General features: G+C 45.4%; 1 protein-coding gene across 3 annotated transcripts in view; it reads left to right on the top strand.

The window, feature by feature from the left end:
* The window catches only part of soga1 (suppressor of glucose, autophagy associated 1), a 43,164-nt gene that overhangs the window by 4,794 nt on the left and 10,968 nt on the right, over nucleotides 1-27,402 (top strand). The window contains exons 3-9 of one of the 3 annotated variants that reach the window (XM_035381705.1): nucleotides 3,430-3,588; nucleotides 18,568-18,630; nucleotides 19,582-20,886; nucleotides 22,857-22,997; nucleotides 24,962-25,099; nucleotides 25,471-25,701; nucleotides 26,858-27,004. In XM_035381705.1, the coding sequence (XP_035237596.1) occupies nucleotides 3,430-3,588; nucleotides 18,568-18,630; nucleotides 19,582-20,886; nucleotides 22,857-22,997; nucleotides 24,962-25,099; nucleotides 25,471-25,701; nucleotides 26,858-27,004 (2,184 nt within the window). Of the gene's footprint in view, nucleotides 1-3,429; nucleotides 3,589-18,567; nucleotides 18,631-19,581; nucleotides 20,887-22,853; nucleotides 22,998-24,961; nucleotides 25,100-25,470; nucleotides 25,702-26,857; nucleotides 27,005-27,402 lie in introns of all 3 variants that reach the window. The other 2 variants (XM_035381704.1, XM_035381703.1) reach the window with 2 other exon arrangements.

The following is a 27,402-nucleotide window of genomic DNA, read 5'->3' as shown; positions in this document are numbered from 1 at the left end:
GCAGGAGATGAGTGTGTAAGGCCTTGTTAGCAGGGATATTATGGGACTTTCGTTGTGCACAGAATTCCACAGCTCCAGTTACAGGTCATGAATTAGCAAAGTTCTGTCAACTTTTTTGTGCAGGCGGGCACACAATGCGGCCTTTCTCAGGCGTCCGTGCAAAAGGGGGGAGGGTTGGGGGGGGGGGGGTGATGTCATCTCCCTCAGGCTTACCCTGCTGTCGCTGTCCCTCATTTAAATGGTGCAGTTGTAGAGGGGGGAAAGAGGAGAAGAAAAACGTCTTTCTTCAGCAAAGCTAACATTGTGCATCTTTGTGCGGTGGAGCTGACTCTTTGGAAACCAGCTGCATTCTTGCGTTAAAACTTGAGCTTCGCGTCAGACGGTGGCTACAGTAGGCAGTCCTGTGGAAGCTGTTAAAGGGCCTTAAGACAGCACAGTTCTGTAACGGCTGAGTAAAAGGTCACCAACACTGATTGGGCTGTTTCCACTCCCCACCCACAGACCCAGGTCTGTCGTGTTTAAATACCCCCACAAAGACAAAGAAGCGAAGGAGAATACATTCTTTTCAGCACATTAAGTAAAAAAAAAAACAATCACTGAAGCAAACCCTCTGCAAAAAACAAGGGCGATAAAAATAAGACAATGCTATCTTTTAAACATTTTTTTAAGATAGTGTTCCATTTCTTTTATGTTGGTAAGTCGCACTGGAAGAGAGCGTCTGCTAAATGGCTGTAATGTAACGTTGGTAGTGATACTATTATTCATAGCTTACACAACACCCTTTGTTGCTCCATGTATAAGCGCTACTTGAATCAACCCCCCACAGTCGGAGACAGTGTAATTCTCATGTCTGTTCTCTGAATCACACTGTTTATTAGTTCCCATGTCCTGTTCCGTTCCGCTGACCAGTTCTCCATGTGGGGTGGGGGAGGGGGAGATGTTAGCTTGGATGTTAGTGTGACTTCCTGTGTTTGCTCCTCTGGTATCCTGGATAAGTTCCTCTAAAAAATCAGGGTCATATAGTTTTCTTCTCAGAATCAGTTTTAGACCTCTTCTCTTTTCCCTGACAAACCAAGAAATTGTTTCTCAAGTGAGTCCAACTGGAGTTAGCCATATATAATTTTGAAGAAAGCTTAAAAAATAGAATAAAGAGGGCAAACCACAGGCTGTTTTCGTTGTGTGTGTGTGGGTGGGGGGGGGGGGGGGGGCGGTGGTTATTTTAAGCCTTAATTTTGTCTATGGCTATGTCTCCAGACCATATGTATTGTTTGTTGATTTTGTTGAGAGAGATTCCACATCCTGTTGAATGTCAGTTGAACCCCTTGCCCGCCTACATAGCAACAGCTGAGTAATCACGTGGTGAGGCATAGGGGAAGAGGTTTCCCAGCATGACTCTTTCAATGACAGCTGGGCAGCAGGACCCTGAAATGTGGAGGGGTGGTCCCCAGGTGTCAGGCAGCGCACTGGAGTGGTCCGAACGCAGAGAAACTCATCTTACGCTCCCAGAAGCAGGGTGTGATTGTGTGTGGATGTGGCATTTTTAGGGTTTCACAACAATAAATAGTCTAACTGAAGGCATAAATCTTTCAAGAACAAAGTGTTTGAAACAGCATATTTGACCTTTACTCCAGCTTAGTATACTTATTAGTTGTCCAAATTGGGTATTCGCTGTGTGCTGTATTTACTTCCCATTTGAGAAGAGTATATAATCGCTTCTCATTGATTTACATGCTGAGGTGGTTACACCTGGTCAGGTTCTGTTTGTGTACGCTGTGAATGAGAGGTGGTTTCCTCCGTCGCCGTTGTGAAATCGACTGTAATATGGAAATCGGTGGTGATAAAATCTGCAGTAGGGCTGTTAAAACTGCCAACGGGGAACAAGGAGCTGTGAAAAACTTGCCAATCAGGAGAGCAGAAACTAAACCTGCTAAAATGATCTCTCTTAACAATTCACACACACACACACACACACACACACTCACACACTTACAAGTGTAAAGGGCCTTTTGGTTGCTTACTGTCTCCCTTCTCCCATTCGCAAATGTTGTTTGTCAAATAGCACACAGGGTGCAGTGTAAAGTATAGTGGCTCAGGGGTGGGTGTAAAGTATAGTGGCTCAGGCAGGAACAAGACAATTGGGAAGTTTATTATGCTAGTGACAGCCCCCTTTTACACTGTCTTCAAGCACAGCAAAAACATTCAGAGCCCTTCCCAATGTTTTCCAGCTGAGATGGTCCTGAACGCTGCTAACACCTAGTAATGATGCTCATTGTAACTAAACATCAAAAGCAACACCTTTGGTCACAAAGCAAAATTAAACTGAGCAGTTTTGGTGAAGGCCAGGGGGGGATGCCATTTCTCCTGTCAGTCAACTTGACTATTCAACAGGCCTCTCTTATTCATTAATAGGGGCTTTTGTTTATTGGAAAGAGCTGCAATTACTATAAAACACAGCGCTATACTTTAGGAATATACTCTGGACACCTTCCAGGCCATTAATGGAAGAGGAATATTGATTTTGTAATGTGGGCTGTCTGCTTGGCACGCGGCACGTACAGTGGCGAGAGGGAGGACTGGCGGCTGGTCCTTTGGCCGTTTGAATCGGAGCAGGGAGAACAGGGACGCGTCTGTGGTGCTCTCCCCGGCCCGTCGCACAGAGGGGCATTGTGGGCCGCAGCTGCAGGCTGGCTCCGGTTCAGCGCGAGGACCCCTCGCTCAACGGTCGCACGCATAACTGGGCCCTGTGTGCTATCGCTCGGCTCGGCTTTGAATAGGATCAGCGGTTTCCCTGCTCCGCCCTGCTAGACACCAAAGACGGCCGCCCGCTCGCCTTTGTTTATAATGTTGAGGCGGGGGGGGGGACGCAGGACTACAAATGAAATACAAAACAGCTATATTTTTACGACAAACGTGTTTCAGTAAACAATTTTATATATCATGTGAAGGCTATTATTTGTCCAGTTTTTGCAATTTGCTGGGAAAAATATCTTAGATCATGAAATATTTTAGATTATGTTTGATAATATCTTAGATCCTGATCAAAATAAATCCCCATTCTGAATCATTTATTTCAGACAATGAAAATATCAAGTCTTTACATTTACAACAATCTTCTTTACCACATAAGAAAAGCTGCTTCATGAGAAGTGTGGAGTTATGAATAAGTTAAAATATTGCTAAAGATATGAACAAACAAGTGTTTAAAGTCTCTACTGTATGTGTACACTAAGAGCCTACATTGTAAGTTGCTCAAGATAAGAGAATCTACTACATGACTTAAAAACGATCACTCATGGATAATTTTGTATTGGTTGTTCGTGGAAGCCATGTTAGCCGCTGTTCGCTCTCATATCTCTGTATGTCTGAGTATCTTTCTGGGCTCAAAGTGACCTCGTTCCCCTTCTCCTGTCTGTCTGTTGTCTGTCCCAGGTGGCGAAGGACGTCTCCATCCGCTTGCACAACGAGCTGGAGTCCGTGGAGAAGAAGAGGTCCCGTCTAGAGCAGGAGAACGAGGACCTGCGCCAGAGGCTGCAGGACCTGGAGGTGGCCAAGCAGGTGCTGCAGGCCGAGATGGAGAAGGCCAGAGAGGTATGGCTGGGCAGGGCTTGGATTTGATTGACTGGTGTGATGACAGAGCCAGGCTGAGCTGAGACAGCATAGGCTCTGCTGGGCTGGATTCTGCAAATAGGCTGTTTGGACTTGGCTTAGCAGCACTGGGGTTGATGTTTGCCTGCACTGGCTCTGCAGAATATCAACTGGTGTGGCTCAGTGGCAGAAGACTTAATATATTGGATTACATATGCGGTCTGGTGGGGAAAGGTTTTTTGACACGCAGCTAGAATTTGCATGCAGCCAGCAGGTCCCACGCAGGATATGCATTAAGCGTGTTTAGTGTATTACGAATGATCCGCTTTTAAAATACTTTCATCTTTTAATGATATTAACCTTTAATAGTGTTGGCACGAATGCTTGCTAGGGACACATTCCACGTGAGCATTAGAGAATTTCACATTGACTCCCCTGTTACTGCGCGGAAGACTGTTCTCAGAGAGTGAAAAGGGTCCCCCCTTTCGCCCCGGCCTCTTCCATGGCGATTAGCCTGGGATGTACAATGGAAGCGCCCTCTCCTGCTGTCACATTGTGAGCGGCGAGGGCAGACAGCAGCGACAGTGGCGCGGGGCTTTGTGGGGCGGACGGGGCTGGGTGGAGCAGAGCTTGGCAGCCTGTTGAGAGAGGATTCTTGGCATTGCTGTTGGCCTCGCGGCCCAGCGGCCTTCTGTTCCCTCCCTGCGGGCAGCGAAGGAGAGGCTTTCTGCTGGTGAGGAATTTCCCAACTTCATCACCGGCGGTGAGCCGAGTCAAAAATAGAGGCACAATAGGGGGAGAGGGAGGGAATGAGTGTCCTTCTAATTCTGTTGTACAGTGAGTGTAGGCTTTACCAGTATGAATTGGTTGCTATGGTATGAACTGGTACGGTTGCCATGCTAATAAAGTAAATTGTAATTGTGAAAAAGTGAAACCAAGACAGACATGCCTGTGTTTAAAACAGATAAAAGCACCAGAGCAGTATTTGGGTCTGATTTAATGGTTATGGTCCTCATTATTTGGGGTGGCGCTGTCTGCAGCTCTGTGCTGCTGGCAGAGGGGCAGAGGACGGCTCAGGCCATCGGTGTGGGCTGAAGCTGGGGCCATAGCTCAGGAGGGGTGGAGTTATCCGGCGCTCAGCAGGAGGGGTTCACAGCCCTCCCCCGGGATGCGACCCCGCCCGTCTCGCTCCCCGGTGTGCTGACACTGTCAGCCCTTGCTCCGCGTGTGGCCCTGTGCACTCAGGTGCCAGATCCCATCCCACTGTCTGCTCCACAAGACTCAGTCACCCCTGCGTACAAACGTAGCGCAACGAGCACTGCGCAGTGAGCCACTCAACGTCAACAACCTCTTCGCATGTTTTTAAGACAATAAAACGTGAACTGCTAAATGATGAGATTAGGTCAATAAAGGTATGGCAGGACCACCTTTATCGAATCCCCTTATTTTATCAGGGTACGGGTCACAAACTACTTTGCCATGACAGTTTTGAACAGGCAGCCTATTTGTGCAGTTTTTCATCGCTCGAGTGCACTGATGGACTGTTAAACTGCTTAAGAGGGTGAGTGCGAACAGCGAACCGGAACGAGCGGCAGGGAATTTCTTTAAGGCCATTCTCCAAACTTGCATACCATCGAAATGGAGACAAAAGGCTGTGGATAATGGAATCTCTCCGCCCAACCCCATCCCTCTTACCCATGTGTATTGATCAGTATTCCAGCTGTTACACTCCTCTGGAGATAATTAGGCTGAACGGAGTGGTCTGCAGCAACATCTGAAATTGAGACGGGTAAGACTGAGCTGGGTCTCTGCATGGGGGAGGCAGAGGTGAAGGTTAACTTGGGAGTTGGGGGAGGGGAGGGGAGGGGAGGGGGTGGGGCTGGCGTTAACTGTCATAATGGCTGAGCAGGGGAAAGAAGTACAGAGATGGCTCTTTGTCAGAGAAAGTGGAAGGCAGTTATGGTTTGTCTCCAGGGAGACAGAGAGTGTATGTTTGCATGCATGTGCTTGTGTGTGTATATATGTTTATTAGCTGTGATTTACAGGGACGCAGGTTCCCTTTTATTCAGACTTCCTCCACCATGTGTCACTTGGTGATTCTCTGGTAAGTGTACTACCTCTTTTCAGGCTCATAGCTCTTTCATCTCCGTATAAGGAAATTGCCATTATTACTTTAAAATGTCTTTTTATTCATGGCTGACAGGAAGTGCTATTTTATTGTTTTTATGGGGGACCTGTCCTTGAGCTGAGAGAGAGAAACAGAGGAAGTGTGTGTGTGTGTGTGTGTGTGTGTGTGTGTGAGAGAGAGAGAGAAAGAGAGAGAGCGAGAGAGAGAGAGAAAAAAAAAACAGAGAGAAAGAGAGAGAGAAGGGGATAATCTTGTGTGCCCTACTGGCTTTTTATGTCTCCAATTACAACAGATGAACTGGCGCTCTGCAATACTCTGTGAGTGGCAGATGTAAACAGAAGAGTGGCAGCATCACAGTAATTATCACACCCAGATGGGAGGGTCTATTTGTACAATACTTGCGGATGAATCCGCAGTAATTTGGTGATTGTGTGGCCTTCTTCTAAGTCATACCGTAACCTATTTAGGCTGGTCCCTGATTGCTGTGTTGTCTCAGACAGTCCTGGAGCTGTCTCTCTACACTAAAATTGGGATTCTGTGCTTTGTAAGACTTGTGGATAGTTGAGTGACCACATCCAAAATAGGTGCTGTCACCAGGGGGGAGAAACGTCCATGTCTAGATAATCAATCCTTACTGGCAGACTGAGACCACTTTGATATGAACTCAGTTCTTTTCTGAATCCCTCTATTAAGTGGCTCCTTTATTGTCTGCCTCAAGGTGTGCGTTCCTGGTTCCCACATGCCCTCATTTAAAAAGTGTCATAGCCTTTGCTCATCACCGGGGAGACAGACAGCTGTTTGAGTCCCCGCTGTCCTTGCCGTCCTGATGTTTTGCCTGCAACAGACTTGAAATATGTGTTTTGCAATCAGAAGCTTCGCTTCAAGGCAAAGACACAGTATTTCTTTCCTGGCAGCTGCTATCAACAGGGCCTAGAAATGCTCACATCAGTCAGTGTACAGTGCAAACAGCGAAGCGCTACGGAGGGTAGAGCTGGAAGTAAAAACAGAGAAGACAAAGGATCCTGGGGCCGGTACGTTTGTAGGTCGATACTACGCTGCACAAAGAGAGAGGGGTCCTGCGGGAGGCTGGGATCTTTCTGCAGTAGCGCTGAGCGCTAACGGAGAGAGGAGACGCACAGCCCCCTCAGCACAAAGCCTCTCTGCATCAGAGCCGCGCTGGAGATCAGTCTCCCGTGGGCTGCTGATCTACTGAGGAAAAAACGCTTATTTATGGAATTATTAGACACAACTACAATAAATTTGTAGTAGAGTAGAGATGTTGTGAAGTGGTGAAGTGTGGCTACCTTGGATGTGCAAAAAAACACCTTCCCCGATCATAACTATGATTGGGTGATTTTATGAAATAATTGTTCATTTCATGCTCAAATTATGTATTACGAGTATCTGTATTATAAGTATTGAGGCCAAGTGTGGAGTTTTGCAGAGGGAAGGTACCCTTGAAGAGGTACCCCCAGTCCTCTCAGACAATGCAATGACATGATGCAGGGCAAGTACGACTACACCCTACTATTAACTGATTGTGTGTGGCTGATACCAAGATGTTAGGGTAGAATCACACATCTAAATCCGGTTTATATTGCTCAACATCCCTGCTATATTTATTCACACTGGATCATACTACTGATCAATTTTCCTATTATGGTTTATTATACTGAGCATTAGGGCTATGCTTTTATGATTTAACCTTGTGATTTCTTTGTTTAAAAATGATGCTTAAAAAGGATAACTTTGAGGTTCCCAGTTTCCTAGTTAATGACTGTTAGCACAGGGTCGGACCCTGGGGCATTACAGAAGAATGCTTTTAATGCCCTGGGGGGCTTTTCACTGGAAGTGGGCGTCTGTTGGAAAAGGTTCCCAGGGAAACGTTGTTGTCTAGAAAACAACAGAACATCAATGTACAGAGGAGGGAACAAGAAACAGATGCAGGACGAGTGCTGCTTTGTTGCCTCTGTCTGATGGTTCCTCTGTCCATCCTACTCCAGTGGTGCATATTTATATCCAGTGGTATGTGTGTCAGCGTAAAAAGCTCAGCTCCTGAAGTGTTATGTGTGTGAACATATATATGTATATATATATATAATAAAAATATTCCCTGTGTGTGTGTGTTGAGTGTTTGCAGCAATAGAGAGCATTTGTTTCAACCTACAGAGGTTTAAATTTGCATGGCAGTGCAGATCAAGGGGAAGCAGTGGCCGTTTGTGGGGGCAGTATTTTTGGTGCTTATTAAAAAGGCAGTACAGATTTCATGCTGGGTTTTGACTTATTCGGAGCACACGTAAAAATACATTTTAAAAAAAGTTCCTATGATGTATGAATTTCTCTAAATTGATTTATTTTCCTGGAACAGAATACACAAGAACATTAGCGATAATGGCGGCATATTGCTACACTCCAGTTCTGGCTGCTCATGTGCATCACCTCTCCTTTAGCCTCCGTGAGAAATGGCTGCCGTTCTATTTATAATTCATAAGTATCCTCTTGGGGATGGACCACAGGTCTGTTTTCCCTCTGCGCAGCCCCTGACACTGGCAGTGACAGCACTACCAGTGCCTTCGCCTGGCAGTATCACCACCATCCGTGGCCAGCACGTGTACTGCTGCAGCGGCTGCTACGCTACAGGGGATCCGGTTCTGCAGCTTTCCCTGCCACTGGTTCTCTGTGTTGCTTTGCCGTCTGGCACACCTTTTCCCTCAGACCAGTTTCTGTGCCTGTTTATGCTGTGAAACCTTGTGAATGACTTTTGTGGCAGTTGGAGGAGAGCAAGAGGCTGACACACTAGGAAGCGATGAACACCAGGCCTGATAGTGTATTTTATAGAGCATCTCATAGAATTTTATGGAAGTTCAGTAAATAGTCTTACTGCCAAACCGCAGTATGTTTGTACTCCTTCAACAGCTGAAACAAAGAGCTACGGTCGCTTGTGCATTTCATAATGCAAACACCTAGCAGTCCTGCTTAAGCTGTCTTCAATCAGAAGCCTTAAATTATTTGTTTTGTTACTTGAAGATTTTTTAAAAATGTATTTAAAAATGCATCAGCTATGTTTCCAAAACCAGTTGGCTTGCAGATCTTTTGCAGTTCGTTAATTTTATCAGTGGATCAGTGGAGCAGAGAACAGTAAGCAAATAGAGACTGATGGTCTGGAGCCAGTGATACAGGCAGGATAAGTATAGGAATGCCTTCTTCAGCTCAACCAATGACGCTCAGGCCACCCCATCTCAAGCCACTCATTACCTCCTGTCAGAGCCTTCCAGTCTCATGTGTGATCATTTGGTACGTCTCCACTTTTGCCCTCTTACTGGTTGCTTCCCCGGGTTAAAGACTAATCCGATTTTTATCTAATAAGGAGGCTTTATGTCTGGGTAAAAGTCCCCCCCCCCCCCCCCTTAGTACAAGATGTGTCACCTTACATCAAGGAGGGAGGGACAGTTTTTTTTTCGTTTACTTGATTGTGTTTGCAGTTTTAGACTACTCTGCTGTAACAGACACAAGCCAAGGGTCTGGTGTCTTTGTGATGGATGCATTTTCAGAACTGTGAAGTGCACTCATGGATAAAGAACACATCTGTTGAGTGTTGTGAATTTTTATGTGAATGTTTGCCTGGGTATGTGGGTGGGTAGGGGTTGGTGTTGATGCATACATGTATAGATCCCAATGAATTGAAGTGCATGTGAGAGGGAATATAGGGTTGTGTTGCAAGATAGGGTTGTGCATTCTCAAGTTCGTGCATGTGGATGGTTATTATCCGTTACGTCACCAAAAGATTCACGCGTTATCAGGGCCTTCACCTCATTTCCTCAACAAAGAGCTTTACGTAACACCAAGGTTACGTAAACCCTGCCACACAGTCAGCACCCATCCATCTTAGCCTTGATGTGACCTGAGTGAACGGCTGGAACAATCCTTATGAACAGTACGAGGTGGAGAACAAAGAGAGACATAAGACGTCTTCCTCTACACGCTGGCATAAAGATCAGGCCTTTATCAATCTACTGTTTAAAAAGGAATCAATTAACCGGGTGACACATTACTAGCGGGAGTGGTATTACTAGGAGAGTGAACCTTCTTTGATCTGTAAATGGATGGAGCTGTCACAGTGTCAATGACTCATTGATATGAACCAATTACAGCATTTTGCTGTGGAGTAATGCTTTGATCGAATTGACCTAGTCGGTAGAAAGACAGCACTTTATATCTTCACACATTATTGGTATGATGAAGCCTCACTGTTCCATCACTACAGATTTCTGACTTTCCAAAGCCAAAGGAGAATGGCCTATTGCCTGCCTAATGAACAGAACACTTCCTTTAGTATGCAAGAGGACACTGAGATTCTGTGGGCCGCATCATTATTAACTGATCAATACTCTGCACACTGTACTGACATGGTGTACAGTCACATAGCCAGCAGCATGTATTCATGAAAAGGTTCCCCTCTGGCATTTTTTACCAGTTCCTTTCACTGTAACAGCCACTGTCATGGAAACTGCAGAAGTGTGTGTTATTGATGTGATGAGTAATGATGCTCTCCCCACCGATAAGCAGGTTAACTGGTGTTAAAATGCATGCATGTACATGGTGTGAATGAAACAGCTGAGACGAGCCACAGCCAAGCGCGGTTTTCCATAGTGCTGTAGCTGCAGGTTTCTGGTAAATGGCACTATCGGTGTGGAAAGAGGACCGGCCTGCATCCCTGCAAATATGCTCCAATCACAGCTGAACCACTTTATGGGGTTAGACGCCAGTTAGCCAGTGGCCTGCACCCCATGTAATTCCTGTTACAGTTAAGGCACCTCTGACGATCCTTTGATGACCCTCCGACAAAACACCCCAGTTGATTGAGGGGTCTTATTTTCTTCACAGTCGCTTAATTTAATGCTTTGCACAATACACAGTCTCATAAAGGACAATAGCTGCCTCTAAGAACCACCCACTCCCACTCCCACTCCCAAGGATTTAGAAAAACCTGGACTGGAATTGCATGTGGGTCACATGGTTGCAGTAGCCACTAGTTTAGCTGCGGAACTTTGAAATGGATCAGTATTAGTTTAGTTCAGTTTAGTTTATTTGCACGCAGTAAAAGAAAAAGAAAAAAAATACAACAAATGAAAGAAAGTAGTACATGTGCAGGTGAGATAGGAAGCTCAAAGAGCTTATATCGAAACCTCACCGGTTATAAGGTTAATGGATCAGTATTCTCTCTATGCAACCAAGGAGTGTTATTTTACGTAGATTAGTGCCCTTAACACATTGTTTCCATAAAATGTACAGCACAATGCCAAGAAAAGCAGATAACTGAAGATAGTTGTGAAGAGCCAAAACTGAATACTACCAAAAAGAACAAAATTGGCTTGTGGGTGTATGCTGGCAATATCTTTTAAAATGAAATTGACTATACAGGAGAAGTGCATGCAGAAAGCCAGCCACCACAGATCTCTGTTGTACTGACCTGCGCTCCTATTGATCGTGGTGTTTGCGAGGGCTTTGTGGAAACTGAAGTTCACAGTTGCAGGTACATTTGATTGAAAGCAAATATGTAGGCCGATCAAAAACAAATATGCATCAATGTTAAGTGCATGCACTGCAATTATGTATTGAGTCTGGCACAACTAGAAGCATCATAGGCACACTCAGAATTCTCTTCTGCAGTGGTCTGTGTGGCACAGCCAATTAAACACCCCCTATCCTCTAACTTGTGACTTGTGGCCAAGTCATGCAGGGCATCCAGATGTTAGAGAATTTTCTGGAAATGGCAGATTTCTTGTCACATTCAGTCAGGTCATATGGGATTGTGAATGTCCAGGATCTATATTAATGACTGTGTGTGTGTGCGTGCATGTGTGTGCGTGTGTGTGCTCGCGCACGTGTGCATGGATGTGTGCATTTGTGCGTGTCTGGATGTGTGTGTGTGTGCGCATGTGTGTGTGTGTGTGTGTGTGTGTCTGCACGTGTGTGCACTCGTAAACGGCATCTCTTTGATATGATGAGAGCAATGTAGCATTCAGCTCCGGCCCTTTACTGGCCATTTGGGGGCTCATAAAAAGCCCTCTGGGGATGGAGAGCTCTCCAAACTAATTCTGAGGCAAAAGAAAGGAGAAATTGGCAGGCAGCTGGCACTGAGTGCGTGAGTTATTAAACTAATGAAGGACTGTGTATATGTGTGAATGCATGTGAGTGAATGTGGGTGAGTGCATATGCTACTTATAGGCATGTATGTGTTTTTTTGTGTATGTGTGTCCGTGTGTGAGAGAGAGAGAGAAATAGAGACAGAGAAAAAATAGAATGACTGAGCTCATGAAATTGCAGACTTTCAGTTCACGTGAAAACTGCATCCGCAAAATTGTGTAAGCCGCAGCTGCAGTGCTCTCTCTCTCTCTCTCCAGGAGTATTTTTACTTCTCAGGGAACACACAGCACCATGACCATATGATTGAGCTGGTTGTTTCGTTTTCCACTGTGAGCATTTTAGGGTTAGAGGGTGTCACTGTTTGCGTGCTAATGAACAGATGAAGTGTGCAGTGTGAGGAATGTGGTGAGTGTCGGGGACCGGCCTTTGGCAGTACGTCTGCCCACTTTAACGGGGCCCAGAGCAGACAGCTTAACGAGCATCGAGTGATTGGGATTCTCTAATGAGATGAGAGCATGTGGCCTTTGATTGAATTCTGCTGAAAGGAAGATCTGAATAAAGCCAGATGATTGTTTGCATGACGGTCTCTCACATCTTCCCTTCCAGTTCCTGTTCATTCCCTCTGAAGGCTGTTAATCATGACAGGGGGATGGGCTGGGCTTCCAAATAGAATTTGGTTAATTAAAACTGCGTCCATTTTCCTTTCCCTCCTCAGGGATTCCTCTATGGAGAGACACTGCCTCATTTTAAAAATTGTTGATATGGATTCTGTGGTAGATTGTCCAAGTCCCATTGCAAATTGTCTGGTCTTACTGCTCGAAGATCTGACCTACAGTACAGCTCATTTTCTGATTGCAGTCCTTTTGAGGAGTGGTGGTTTTAAAAAAAATATATTATTAATGGAAATGTCTTCATAAGAATACCATTCAGAGATAATAAATCATCATTTAGGAAAGAGGGAAAGGAAGATATTTTTGAAAGTAAATAAAAATTGTGAAATTGTTCTCTTTTTGTTGATTGTTGTCGCATTCTGCTACTCCGTCTTGTTCCCTCCGTCCACCCCTTCAGGCATCGATTTTGAGACGCGGGGTCACATAGCATTTCTTTTGGACTGGTGCTAAGGCAAATATGAGGGAGAGACAATGAGCCCCAGGTCAACGGAGAACAAACACGATTTCAGCGCATCGGAGGACAGCAGACAACGACAGGCCGCCGCCCCCCCCCCCCGCGTTTGATCTGTGGCATTGTGTGCAGTGTAAACAGCGACTCCGTCTCCGCGCCCTGCGGAACGAGCCCCAGCCTCAAAGCCGCTTGTGTAGCGTTAATACAGAGGCGTCTGCTGGAGCAGCAGGGTGGGGTGGGGATGGGGGTGGGGTGGGGCCGAAGGGTGGGGGGCAGAGCACCTGCATCTTTTCATTAGGCTCTTCAGGCCAAACGCCTTCCTTGTCTCACTCTGCGAAACCCCGTCCACCTCAGCGCAAGGGAACAGTGCTCTGGAATGCTGCTGAGATAAGCTCTGGCTTGTACTAAAGGACCTTTGTTGTTTGTGTCCTCTATGTCCTCCCTGTGGAAACCCCCCTGAGCGACCCCCCGTGGAAGCTCACCGTTCAATGTTATCTTCAGATGAGTGACACCAAACTTACAGAGTACGGTCAACCTGGCCTGTCTGTGTGTCTTGATGCGCAGGCAATATGCTGTGCTTAAGGTAACATTACAGTCTTCCCACAAAGGCCCAAAGCTTTGTGCTTAATTAAAAAGCATTTTTCAGCTCTAATTAATACTTAAAGCCAGTAATCCTACAAGCCTGCAGCTGCCTCCCTTAACCATGTCCAACGACAAATGTTCTTATTATTAGTGGGAAGGTCCTTTAAGGTGGATTCTGGTGACCGTGATCTTTTTTGTTATAGAAACCTGGACCTTAAAGATCTTGGGTGTATTCTCAGCCCCTTAAGAATCCATGTGTGGAGAGACGCCACAGGCTGTGCCGAGAGAGGCAGATGGTCTTCGCTCAAAGCCGGCCTCATAGTGGATGACTCTGGGGATCTGTGCAGACCATGCTGTTGTGTGTGCCTGTGTATATGTGTGTATGTGTGTGCGTGCATGTCTGTGTGCATGTGTGTGTGTGCATGCATATGTCTGTCTTTGCATGTGTGTGCATGCTCTTATAAACACACGGAGGCTGCCCATGGCAACAGTTGCCATCAGCTCAGGTGTGCTTCAGTGGGGGAGGGGTAGAGAAGGGTAGCCTGTAAGGTTCAGATGTTAGCGAATCAGCAGCCTCCATGGAGAGGGCAATGGAAACCTGAGATTCCGGTGATGAGTTGATGGTGGGTGAAACCGTCCTCTGTTTCAGCATCACTTTTCTGCTGTTAGTTCTGTTCTGTAGATTTTAGCTTGGATGATTGGCCTTCATAAATGTTTTTGTCTCACAAACACACACACACACACATGCACACATGGACGTACACACACACACACACAAACACATACACACATATAGGCTTGGATGTTTTTTTGGATGGTTATGCAAATATTCCCATTTGCTAATCATGCTTCTTTGCAAAAGCGAGAGTGGAGTAATTTCTTCAGTCATTTTATCCACTTGGTTTGAAGAGAGGAACTCTCCCGCTTCCAGTGGATTTCAAGGGTTTTCTATTTCCTGTATTTCCGTTTTCTTCCTATTCACCAATTTGTTCCATCCGCTTCCACCGTTCGCAGCCCAGTAACTTGGGACAGAAGCGGTTGTCATGGTAACCTATTATGGTCTGCGGTAGCGGTTGTCAGATAATGGGCGACGCAGCCTTGCTTGCATCTGAGTCTGTTGCCGTCTTGAGGATCAATCCATCCTGTTTAAACGCCACTCTTTCTCTCCGCACTCATCCCCCACAGGAATCATCTCTTTGTCACTGCTTTGTCGCTTCTTCTTGCCAGCCGCTTGTGGTTTGGCTTCTCTGCACCCTGAATTGATATTGTTGATATTGCTGAATTGTTGTTTTATCAGAATCTTTTTGCAACACCGGTCAATATTCTTCATGTAGCTTTTAGTTAATAATCCAGTCTCATTTGACTTGCATTTGGATTAGAAACAGAATCCCTGAAGATGTGTTGTACAGAGTGCCTGTATCTTTAAATCATACTGTGGGAGCTGGCTGTTGATGGGGAAAATGGAGGGGGTCTCAGTGCCCCTCAGACCCCCCCGCCCCATACACACACACGCGCGCATGCAGGCACGCACAATCCCCAGGCTCACTTGCACACGCACACCCAGTGGAGAGCCCCACGGTCTGAACTGTGCATCAGACCGGGCAAGGAACAGTTGCTAGATTCACACTGTGTGAATCCTACTGAAAACTGATGAGTCCAAACCTTTTTTTTAATTAATTTTGATATAAAGTGGTCTGTTAAATTGAGAACGTACCTGTAATATGCTGCATTTGATAATGAAATAGTTTAAGGTAAACCTGCTTTTTTCATTGACTACAGACAAATTTCAAATTTATGTGACATTTATCCAGTTTAGACTTTTTAAGATTCCAGAGTCTTGTCTGTTGTCTTAGTGTATGACAGATTCATTAATAAAGGCACATAACTTATTTTTTCTGGGTTGTGACCCCATCTTTCTGTAGCACTAGAGACCCACTGCACCATTAATTCCCCATCCAGCAGAGTCAGCACATCTTACCCCAAGCCTTCCCTCCTCCCCTGTCCTGCCCCCCCCCCCCCCCCCCCCCCACTTGCTCTGCCTTGCTCCCTCCTTCCCCCTTTCTCTCTCATTATCTGCTGCAGGGTTTCGTAGAACCAGCACAAAGAAAGTAATAAAACTAAATGCAATGATGAACAATGATGTGCATAGCTGTGCATTCAGGGCACTAATGAACAAAATCAGTTCTGAATATGTTTTGTTTTCCCAATAATCCTGCAACAATACATCCGGGTGGAGGCTTGTACTCTCTGCGAGTCGCTCTGCTTCTCGGGCATTGTCTTCTCTCTCCTCTCCAAGCTTCCAGTCCCAACCGGATCCTCTTCAACTGGATAATGATTTAATGCTTTGTTGCTTCCTAGAAGGCCACCCTACGAGTTAATAATGTTGCTACACTTGAAAGTACACACACACACACACCCATACAAATAGCAGAATAGCAGTTCCCACGTTGATTACTGTAACAGAATAATATTGTCAGATACTGCTCATCTGTGCTTGTCTTCATCGATAGACTCATACAGGTATTTCTACCACTTTGTATGAAGTGGTTTGCATAGCCTCTTTTGCCCAGGCATGGAATTCTGTGGAACAGGTAACTCAAATTATGTTTCCAATGATTTCCCTTGCCTGATGTATTAGAACCAAGCTTTCTACAGTAATTTGTAGTTTTCCCAGTTAAACTTTTATTTATTAATATTTAGCTTTCTTGGTTATCGATATAAAATCATGCACGTTTTTTGACTATTCTTGCAGCCTACACTAGTGGTTCTCAATTTGGTATGCTGGTTTTCGTTCCAACCACATTTGCAATCGCCAGAATTTTAGCAAGCTGTTGATTTTTCTTGATTAGGTGCTTTGCATGTTTGGAGGGATTATTTTACTCTTAAACCACTTTATGTCAGAAATTGCTGTCATAAAAGGAGGTGATCAAATTAAAGACTGAGGTGAATAAATAGGCTCTTGATTAGGTTGCTGAACAGGTGAACATGTGTTTAAGTGCTTTCATATTTTTTCCCTTAAACCTATTAACGCAGTGCAGCTTTGGCTTGTTATCATTTGCTTTGCCTTCAGATTTTTATCTGCAAAATGGTTAGTTTTAGTGGCTGTGTGTCCAGACTTTCATCAATTAGGAACCTTTTGATTCACATTAGTCTTTAATATGATCAGTTGAAACCTTTTTTTACTGCTCTTTATGTAAACCATTATGTAAAGAGCACAATGTGAATATGGGACTTTTGTTCTTCATGGCATGCATAGCTATTTCTGACATAATGTGGTTTAAGAGGGTAAATAATCCCTCCAAACATGTAAAGCATTATCAAGAAAAATTTGCTTTTTAAAATTCTGGGATTGTAATCGTGATTGGAACGAAAATGAGCACACACAGTGATACCCCAGGGAAGTGTTTGAGAACAACAGGCCTACACCAGGTGACACAGTTGGCACGTTAACTTCGTTGTGTAAGTTGCGCGTTCATGTGGGGGCATGTTCTTGAATTTAGACGTTGAAACAAGAATAGCAGGATTACCTTTCTTCCATAGCAAATTTTGCAATGTCCCCATTTCCTGTTTATAGTACAGCTGCATTTTGTAATTCAAATCAAGCAAGGGTTAGCCAGCGGGCCTGTTCGTCTCGTCTTCGCACTTGCCTTTCACATAACAGAGAAATCCAGAGATTATCTACTGACTGAGTTCTGGCTTTACAGCTGAGGCAGATCAAGTATAAGTACAGGTAACACCAAACTGCTGTGGCTTCAAAGGTGTGCTAGGGTATGGGGGAAGGGCATGGCAGGCGCAATGGGTGATAGAAACTGAATTAATCAGAGGAAGTGATGCAGGGGGGAAAGATGGCTGCTGAAGGCCTTGATACAGTTACCTGCAAAGAGGCATGTGATGCTGTTCTAGGTATGACACATTTGATTGATTAATCCTTGTAATACTGTAGGTTAATCTATCCACCAGCAGCCTCACCCAGGACTGCATTCAGTATACTGTTTGAAGTTTCTTCTGCAAGTGTGTGCCCGTCCATGTGCCTGGCAGAACAGAAGCACATAACGGCCTGGCAGCGATTGCATCAGCCTGGCTCTGAGACAGAGCTCTGTGAGATAGGCATGCTTGCATTTAGGGAGAGGGAGAGAGACAATGAAGAAGGGAGAGTAGAGAAATGAGGAAACAACCTCTGTGTGCTTACAGTATGAACATGTACTGCATCTGTTCTGTCAGGATTTTAATGGTGGTGTCAGTTATGGAAATGGGGAAGTCCTGCAGTCCTCATTCCCAAAAGCAAAACAAAAAAAAAGGTTAGAAAATGGGTCATTTTAAAATCAATACCTCCATTATCACTGAGTTCAGTCTCTTTGATTTCAGTTGAGGTACAGGACTATTAAAAGCCTTTAGACCACAGCTAAACTGCAGGATGTCATCAGCAAACAGAAATGGGATGGGAATTTCATTGGACACAGTCTTGTGTACTGCAACGGCATGGCTTTCAGTCCAATCTAGTTATCCTTCAGCCGGTTTTCCCGCGAAAGTCCACTGCAAATTGCCTCTGGATGGAGACCATATTCTACTCTGCCCATGTCAGCAGAACAGGCTCTTGTTTGTTGTTGTATTCAATGAACTGTATTGCATCTCTCTTTTCAGTCATTTAGACTAGTTGCCATGGAAATGGCTCTGAGAGCTAGGTTATAGTGTGTGCTGTCCCATTTTGCAGTATTTGTGTGCTCCCTAATATCCCTAAAGGGGGAGAATCATAAATCATGAGGGATATAATGAAATGAAAGAGGTTTGTGGGGGAGGGGGGGTTTGCTCGCTGTCATTTCACATCTTTCCCTCCATTGTTTGACTACGGTTAATAGTGTTCTTCCTTTCTCATTTCAAGGTGCAGGCAATTTCACATGTGTAACCGTATCGATATTTCCGGAAATATCAGCTCATCCTGCCAGGTTTGTTGACCTACTGTGGTTATTGCCTTTTCAAACACTACTTCTCCTTTTTTTTAATAGAATTCTCTGAAGAAGAGGGGAGCCCGGCAGTCCAGCAAACCAGACAAGAAGCTCTCTGCTCAGGTAATGTACACCCTGGAAGGTTTATTATCAGGCTAAAGAACAATGGTGTGGCGAGTCCCAGTGAATCAATGAAAGAATTGCTCAGGAACTTCTGGGCACTTCAGCTGTTTCCTGCGAGACTCTGATATTGATTCAATTTTAACATAGAAGTTTTAGCATCCAATTGATTTCTTTTCTCACTGTAACATGGCAGCGGCAAATTTGTGGTCTTAACCCTCTTGGCTTTGGGATGGGTGGTTCTTTGAATGAACCACTGCCAACAGACCATATTGGTTTCATGTTTCATTAGGATTTGTGATTCAGAGTTTTTAAAAATTGAATCACTGGTGTGATGAAAATAACCGAAGAAGAGTTTCCCAAGTGAAAACTCTCCTGCTTGCTTGTATTGAGAAATGCAAACAAGCAGCAATTTGGGCAGCTTGCAGACACCCACTTTACAGATCTTTGTTGAAAGTCCCCTGTGAAAGTCAGGAGAGCTTGTTCAAATGTTGCACCTGAAATAGTGTACTGTGATCCACTCCTCATGCCGCTCACAGCACTGCTGTCAAAAGCCATTTCTTTTCTAAGACTAGTCCCAGAACTTTGTGTACCTTACTGCTAAAGAGTTGGGTTCCCAGAAAACTTTACAGAAAAGGACACCCCCCGCATCTAAATAGTATTGAGCATTCATTTCACATGTTGTGAATATGCCTTTCGATTCTGGATGACTGACATTGCAGCTTTAGTGATTTAAGTACAAAGATTACCGAAGGCTTCAATGAATATTTGTGAGTTCCTTTCTTAGTCGGGAACTTTTAATGTTAAGCCAGGCATCCCGTTGCATATCTGGTCTCTGACTTTGTCTTTCCCCACTCTGCTGAGTGTCAGAGCCATTGAATTAGAATTAGTGTCATTGGTATAACTTGTATGTCTGTAGGATAGGGTCAGTAATGGCATGTTGTTCTTTCTCAGGAGGACAGTTCAGACCTAAAATGCCAGCTACACTTTGCCAAGGAGGAGTCGGCCCTCATGTGCAAGAAACTGACCAAGATGGCCAAGGACAGCGAGAGCATGCGGGAGGAGCTGGCCAAGTACCGCTCCCTGTATGGCGAAGTGGACGCCTCCCTGTCCGTGGAGGAGGTGGCCGACTCCCCGCACACCCGCGAGGCGGAGGTCAAGGTCCACCTGAAGCTGGTGGAGGAGGAGGCCAACCTGCTGAGCCGGCGGATCGTGGAGCTGGAGGTGGAGAACCGGGGGCTCCGGGCCGAGATGGACGAGATGAAGTGCCAGGAGCTGCCTGGGGGGACGGGGCCCCTGGTGCTGGCCGGGGGCGGGGCCGTGGCCGAGAACATGACTGAGCTTCAGAGGCACCTGCAGTTTGTGGAGGAGGAGGCCGACCTGCTGCGGCGCTCCCTGCTGGAGATGGAGGAACAGAACAAGCTGCTGATGAACGAGCTCAACCGCTACAAGTCGGAGCAGGACCCCGAGCTGGACTCGACCGCCCTCTCCGAGGACAGCTGCTCGGTGCTGAGCGAGGCCTCCCAGGAGGAGCTGCTCAACGCGCGGCTGCAGATCGGTGATCTCAGCGGCAAGGTGAAGAAGCTCCAGTACGAGAACCGCGTCCTGCTGTCCAACCTGCAGCGCTGCGACCTCGCCTCCTACCACCACTCCCGCCTCGCCATGGAGACGGACGCCGAGGCCGGCGACTCCGCCGAGTGTGTGCCGAGCCAGATCCGCCGCGAGGGGCCCGTGGGGGGCGAGAACGACCTCCTGGATGAGCAGGAGAAAAAGCCTGCAGGCAGTGAGGTTAAAGGCAGCCACGCCCACCCGGAGAGCGCTGCCCAGTGCCGGAAGCTGAAGGACTACGAGGCCCTCCTGGCCTTGCGGGATCAAGCGCGGCTCATCAACACCGCCATCCAGCTGATCACGGCTCCCGACTCCAACTGCCTCTCGTCCTCCCCCTACCGCAAGGTCTCTCCGGCCTCCTCATCCCCCAATGAGGCTGCCGAGCAAAGCTGCCCAGACAAGGGCCTGGACCCGCCCACCGACCTACCCCTGGTGGAGGCCCTCAACAGCCGGCTGAGTGCCCTGCAGACACAGCTTCTCTCCTTCGTGGAGAGGGTGGAGAGCCTGGGAGGCTCTGGGAGGGAGCAGGTGGAGGGGGCCTCGCCCTTGCCTCTGCTCTCTGAATCTGGGAGTTTTGTGGGCCCCGGATCCTCAGAGCCTCAGCCTGGTACTCTCGACGAGCAGGACAAAGAATCTCCAGCTGACCAGAAGGTACGAGCACCGTTAGCTTCTGCGTTTGCTATTTTCTTTTTCTTTTGTTTTAGATTTATACAATTCCCTTTGCAGCTATTTATTTTTGCTCCTTGGCTTTATATATCATTCTAAGGCTGACTAATATCCCCCTTTCCAAAAAGAACACTTTACCAAAGAAAGAAAGCAGGTAGTCTGCATGCTAATTAAACACGATGGAAGTCGAGTCTCTAATGGAGTGTTCATTTTAACTGTGTAAAATTAAAGCATTATGTATTGTTACAGGCAGAACCGTAAAACTGCTTAACAGAAACTCAACAGGGTTATTTATCAATTAGTCCAAATTAGCATATTGATAAAATTATAATACGATTACACAATGTTTTTGTGGCCAGTTTAATGCAGCCTATTAAAATACACTTGTGTATCAGGACATGTGTAAGCAGTTACGCTGTGCACTCCGTCAATTGTATCTGTAGTACAGCAATGAAGCAATGGCTACGTAAACACAGTTTTGAAGAGGGACTACCCAGGTTACCCAGGACAGAATAGGGCTTTCCAAATTTGGTCCTGGAAACCCTTTCCACCACCCAGCCCCTGTGGATGCTTATTCTCATTCTGTAATTAAAAACACACATCAAAAGCCCTCCGAGATTTTGTATTTGAAAAGATTTTTACAGAGCATAGAATTCTGATAATTGAAATCATAATGCCTTTTCAAACAGGATTGCCAGAGACCACAGTGCAGCAGAGATTAGTCCTTAGTTGTCTGAGAACTCATCCAAGTCAGTAGATATATGGTTTATATGGGGTCCTCATGGCACAGATATCTATTTGTGACTGGTAATGAGGCTTTATGGGTCAGGTCAATGAAAATGGCTGAGTTAGAGATCAATTTACAGCCCATTCCACTTGCTGAATTGCAATTTCATTTGTAATGAAAACCAGCTGACGTATTAAGGGACCCAGGACTGAGTTTTGGAAGCCCTTGGTAGATCAATGAAGTCTCAGTCCACATTGGCGTTAGTGAAGTCTGCTGCGTGTATATCGTCCAGCTGCCCTCTGCCAACGTAGCGGCTTGTTAAAATGGCTGAAATGCATTCTCGCTGTAAAAGTATTAAAAGTAATGACAGAATGCATTTGCCAAGTGCCAAGCACATATAGCGGGTGTTCTCAGTATACAGTGGCAGATTCTGTGGTCTGGATTGCATCCTGGCCGTGCCAGTGCTTACTATAGTGGGGAATCTTAAGTCAGATGCCTGGCTGTAGTCTCTCTCAGCGAGGCAGGGTTTCAGAAAGCAGGGCTTAATTTGAGGACATATGCTAGTGCACAGGTATCTGTGCCGTGTGTCTTGTCCATTCAGAATGGTATATTTGATAAGGTTTTTGAAGAAATTTAGACCAGACTAGTGCTTGTGTATCTATGGTTAGAACAAGACTCCATTAGAATCCGGCTTCCCGGAGTGCCTGCCCCCCCACCCCACTCACACCCCTCCCTCTCTTTCTCACTGCATGGGCACCATGACCGGTGATTTCTGCACATGTTTCTTCCCCTTCTTTTTCCTCTTTCTTCTTCTGTTCTCTTTGATTCTTCTCTTCCCCCTTTCCCCGTCTCCTCCTCTCCAGCCTTTGCTCTTGTTCCTCATTGTTGTTTTGGTTTTGTTTTCCACGCTGTCTCATGCCACTGTGACAAAGCTGTTTTTCCTTTACATACTTTTCTTTGTCTTGTGAGTTTTCAGTGCTTTTACAAAAAACATTTTGATTTTTGTGTTTTTGTCTTCTTTTGTTTTCGAATCCGTCCCTCCCTTTTTTTTTTACTGTATCCTTTGTGCTCCCCACTTCTTCAATCCTCAAACTTCGACCCTTATAACACCCCTACAACCACTCCTCTCTTCCTCCTCTTCTCCTATATGCCTCCTTCTCTGTCTGTGTTTTCCTCTCTTTATCCTTTGTTTTGTTTTCATTAACTTGCCCATGCATGCATGCAGCAGCCCGAATTTAGGGACCAATCAGAGCAGCAGGGCAAAGGTCAGGAAGCGTACCTGGACAAGGCAGAGGAGGGCGGCAACGAGGACAGCAATAAAGCCCAAGAGACGCACGGACAGGACGGGAAGGACACAGACACGGCCGAGGTACGGTGTAGCCTACTTCATAGTACCCCCCCCCCAAACCACCCACCCGCTGGGGATTAACTTCTCAAACAAATCTGAGATCTGAAACGTGCTCCTTCCTATCATTCCCATTTCAACCGCTGTGTTAAAATCACGCTCACATCACAGAAGTGGAAACATGATGACATCACCAGCTGGAATTAAGGAAGTGGCGTCTGTTTTGTTTATTCAGCGTTTCATTATTGAGTCTCTGTGGCAACGCAGGCTCTAATAGGAAGCCTGCAAAAGCAATGAGGCTCAAGAAACACAATAGCACTGCCTCCTGCCACAGGATGTTCCTGTGTTGTTTTTTATAAGAAAAGATAAAGGAAAAACTTTCTGGAGCCATGAGTTTCAACACCACTTCAATTAATGTTCTTATCTTTGACTCCTATTTCAATGTCATATAAGGTCGTCTACCTGTATTAATTCAACAGTATAGTAATGTACTGAAATATTTTGACTTTTTACATCTTTTTTTGCTGAAACTGCAACATTTGGAAAGACTTGTGAAGCCATTGAAAGACATTCACATTGCAGATACATTTTAATAAAGACAAAGCTTTTCAATTTCACATTACGTTGTCTGTTGGAGAGGTTAGGAGTTTATCTTGACAAAGGAAGATGGAGACTGGTAATTTTAAGCTTCAGTACATCTTATTCCTGAGTGGCACCATGAATCTACTCTGTGCTCCCCAAATCCAGACATGGCTGGAATCACACTGGACACCTGACAGATTACTGTGGGTGTATACTTTTTTTTACTTTGTTTCCGGTGTCCTCAGTCAGTTGGTGATCAGTGATGCTGCCCTGCAGTGGAAGAGAGGCGCTCAAGCTGGGTGGTTGCCAGGCAACAGTGTCACATGCTGACTGTGATGCATTAACCTTTGGGTCCTCATGCTCTCAGAACTCCCAGTCAGTAACTTCTGTTGTGTGCGAGCTACCACGAAGCAGATGTTTTGCAACTGTTTTCCAAATGGTTCCTGTATCATCATGAAGCAATGAAGATTGCTTTGTATAATGTCATAAGGAAATGGGGAATCCTTTTAAGAGGAGAAGCATTCCCTCCCGTAGATCCCATTTCCCTCTAGCACTTCCCACAAGAGAAATTCAATTCAAGAACCACTCAGAAAGGGAAGCACTGGTGGAGAAGGTGCTCGATACACAGTAATGCTGACCTTAAAAAGCTTGAGAATAAATCAATTCTTCACTACACTAGGTAGCATATTGTCAACTGAACCTGGCCATCAGTACTGGGCAGCTTATAAGAAGCTTATTCTCCAGCATGTATTTTCTCGCCATGATTCAATTGCAAGCTCTGTTTATTTTCCCATTGCTGCATAAACCCAAGTAGGAACAGGTTGGATGTTTTCTTCTTTTTGCACTCCTTTCTTCATGGAAATCTGAAGGAACATCAATGCAAGAACTGCTGAGCACAAGTCATAAAGCTTACCCTTCATATTATAGTGTTCTTCAAAATGGCATTAAAACTCCAGAACTGCTAGTGCCATTATGCTGCAGATTCTGAAGTTAAAGAGCGGTTCTAATTTGATTCCCTTCCCCTCACAAACTTTTACAGTTTTAAACCCTCAGAGTCCTTCATATGCAGATTATGCCTTTTCTAAACTCCACCTCCCCAATTTCTCGGGTGCCCAGTAGTTGGCTTACATTTTCACATTAAGGGGCTTCTACAAAGAAATGGGGAAAGAAAGGAAATGGAGATTTTTTGTTCTCCCTCAGTATAATTCAAGCCATGAGAGCCAGCTCTCAGCCTATTGGTGGTGCCCTGTGTGGGTGGAGCAAGAGATGCAGTGACAGTGGTGCATGCCTGTCAGTGAAAGGATGGGAATTATTTGAATGTAAGAACAGAGATGATAAGAAAAGGCTTATGAAGTGTGCCTGGCTCATGTGCGGTATGTTCAACCCTCTCCATCCCCTCTCTCCAGCAGCCTGAGGAGATCCTGGAACTGCAGGCCCTGCTGTCTGAGGCCAGGGAGAAGGCACAGGGGGCGCAGGAGCAGCTGTCCCAGGAGAGACAGGCCTACAGGGAGGACTGCCAGAGCTCTTCCCAAAAGCTGATGCAGGTAAAAGTGCCACACACTTACATAGCAGGGGCACAGCTTTGGTTTGGTTAAAGTGGACATCGAATAATAACATAAAGGCGAGGATGTTTTCTCTGGCATGACAAGTGCACACATAAGTAGCCAAAGCATATTCCAAAAAAATAACAATGAATGATAACTGTCTTGCGATAGCGTACTGCACTGCCAGCGATGTCACGCATTGCTAGCGCTCACAAAGAATGGTAGCCTGTCTACCTGTGAGAGGCTGTCAAATTCAGAGCCCATTTTCTCTACTTTGAGGACGTATAGGGCTCTTGCTCTCTCTTTCCATCTCTCACTGTCTCTCTCCCTCTTTCTCTCTTCATCTGCTCCTCCCCCACCCACTGTCTCAGCTTCAGGAAGAGCACCAGAAGGCCCTGGTGAGGCGGGACTTCCAGCTGCAGAGCCTGAGTCTGCAGACACGGCTGCAGCAGAAGTTCTGGAGCCAGGAGAGGAACCTGATGGTGCAGGAGTCCCAGCAGCTGAAGCAGAGCCTGCTGCTGCTCAGCCTGAAGCTGCGCTGGTTCCTGAAGCAGTGGAGGCTGGGAAAGAAGCTGGATGGGGAGGGCAAGGACATCCTGGAGGTACAACTAGGAAAAAACACCAGGGCATTACAGGCCTACTCATGATGGTTCAGAAATGATTAGTCATTTAACACATATTTTTTTATTAGCAGGAACTAATCTAAACCAAATCCTGCTTTGCTACATGACTTTATTCTCAAGAATTATGTACAGGAAATAGCACGATAAGCTTGTAGTTCAGGAACTGGGTCAGTCAAGCATGACCTTTGTAATAATGTGCTGAGGAGAAAGAACAGCCCCGGTCTTGCTAGTACTCAAATGTCAGCGCGCACTTAATGCAGACATAAATGTCTCCCTCCATTTGCTCATCCAGCACAGGTATGCTTTCACACTTTTCCAAAACCTCATTCCTCGTCAGCCATGGATTTAGTTTGTTGGCTTAGAGTAAGATGCTCATGAATAAATTTGAAGAAATATCTAAATTAGTATTTTTGTACATTTGTGAAAGCAGGTTATTTTAATAGGCTTTAAAAGTCTAAAATGCAAATTAGCTGGCTATTCTTCAGTGGCACATTTGTGTGTGGCAGTGTTGTTTTCTCACAGCATTTGTCTCTATGAGGGATTGTGGGAGCATACTGCAGATCACCTAGCTTCTGCCTCCTCACTCAAATTGCTGGTGTCCTCCTTTTCTGCATTTGACTGATGTCATGTGGGTGGTTTCTTGAAAGTTAATAATGTGCATGTGTCTATATACTTGTCCCATGTTCCTGCTAATTAAATATTTATGCTAATGAATTGTTAAGGTGGCCCTATATCACATGTCCTGAGGTACTTTTCTCAGTGCTCTATTAAAGTAGCTATCAGATTTTGGGAGGTTTTTTTATTTTTTTATTTTTCAAATATGGTTTTTGTTTATGCTCCTGCCATAAAATTGTTTATGCTCCCGCCATAGTTTAAAATAAATAAAAAATGCTGGATTGGGTTCTTAAAGGAGGCTTTATTCTGTGAAGAAATGCTGTGTTATATCACACAACGTTATGGCCATGCTGTTGATTAAATAGCAACCATTACATTATATGAACCTGAAAACAACAGTGAAACTGAATGGCCTTTCATACTGCCAGTCTCAAAGAAAGCATGACAGGCAGTGATACTAACAGCTGAAGTGACTGAGTTATTGAGTCTTTGCACGATGGGGTCCCCCTCTACCCGCCAGGTGACCAGTGTGAAGGATCTCTACCTTCTGTTGGAAGAGGAGGGGCTTGCCACCCATCAAGGGGACAATAAGACATCCACTGCAGAAGAGCAGTCCCAGAGTCCCTTAGCCAAAGAACACTGCTTCCTGGAGAAGACCTACAAGCAGGTACACACAGTAGACCAATTAACAGCCATTACTCAAAGTGGAAAGGTTATTTAAAGGTGAAGTTTAATGGCTGTAGTTCAAATGTAAGTGTCAGTTTTGCGTGAAAGCTGTGGTTTGTTTAAGCATTCAAACTCATTTACATTGTTAAAGGGATTCCTAGTAAGTACTCACATGACATTTCTTCCTCTTTGAGCTTTGGCATAGTTGGTGGTTAAGTGATCACAACCAAAAGACATTTTCGAACTGAGCTTTAAGGGGTAAAGCACAGCTGAGATGTACAATGTTCAAAGCTCAACCCCCTCCCCCACAGTCTTACTAATATCCATCTGTTTTAGTGAAGCCTCTCCCCATGTCCCCAGTGTCAAATGGTCAGAGCCAACTGAAACATCTAAAACCTG

Source organism: Anguilla anguilla, chromosome 11 (assembly GCF_013347855.1).
Source record: "Anguilla anguilla isolate fAngAng1 chromosome 11, fAngAng1.pri, whole genome shotgun sequence".
Taxonomy (NCBI): domain Eukaryota; kingdom Metazoa; phylum Chordata; class Actinopteri; order Anguilliformes; family Anguillidae; genus Anguilla; species Anguilla anguilla.
Note: the sequence above shows the minus strand (reverse complement) of the source record. Positions and strands in the feature narration are given on the sequence as shown.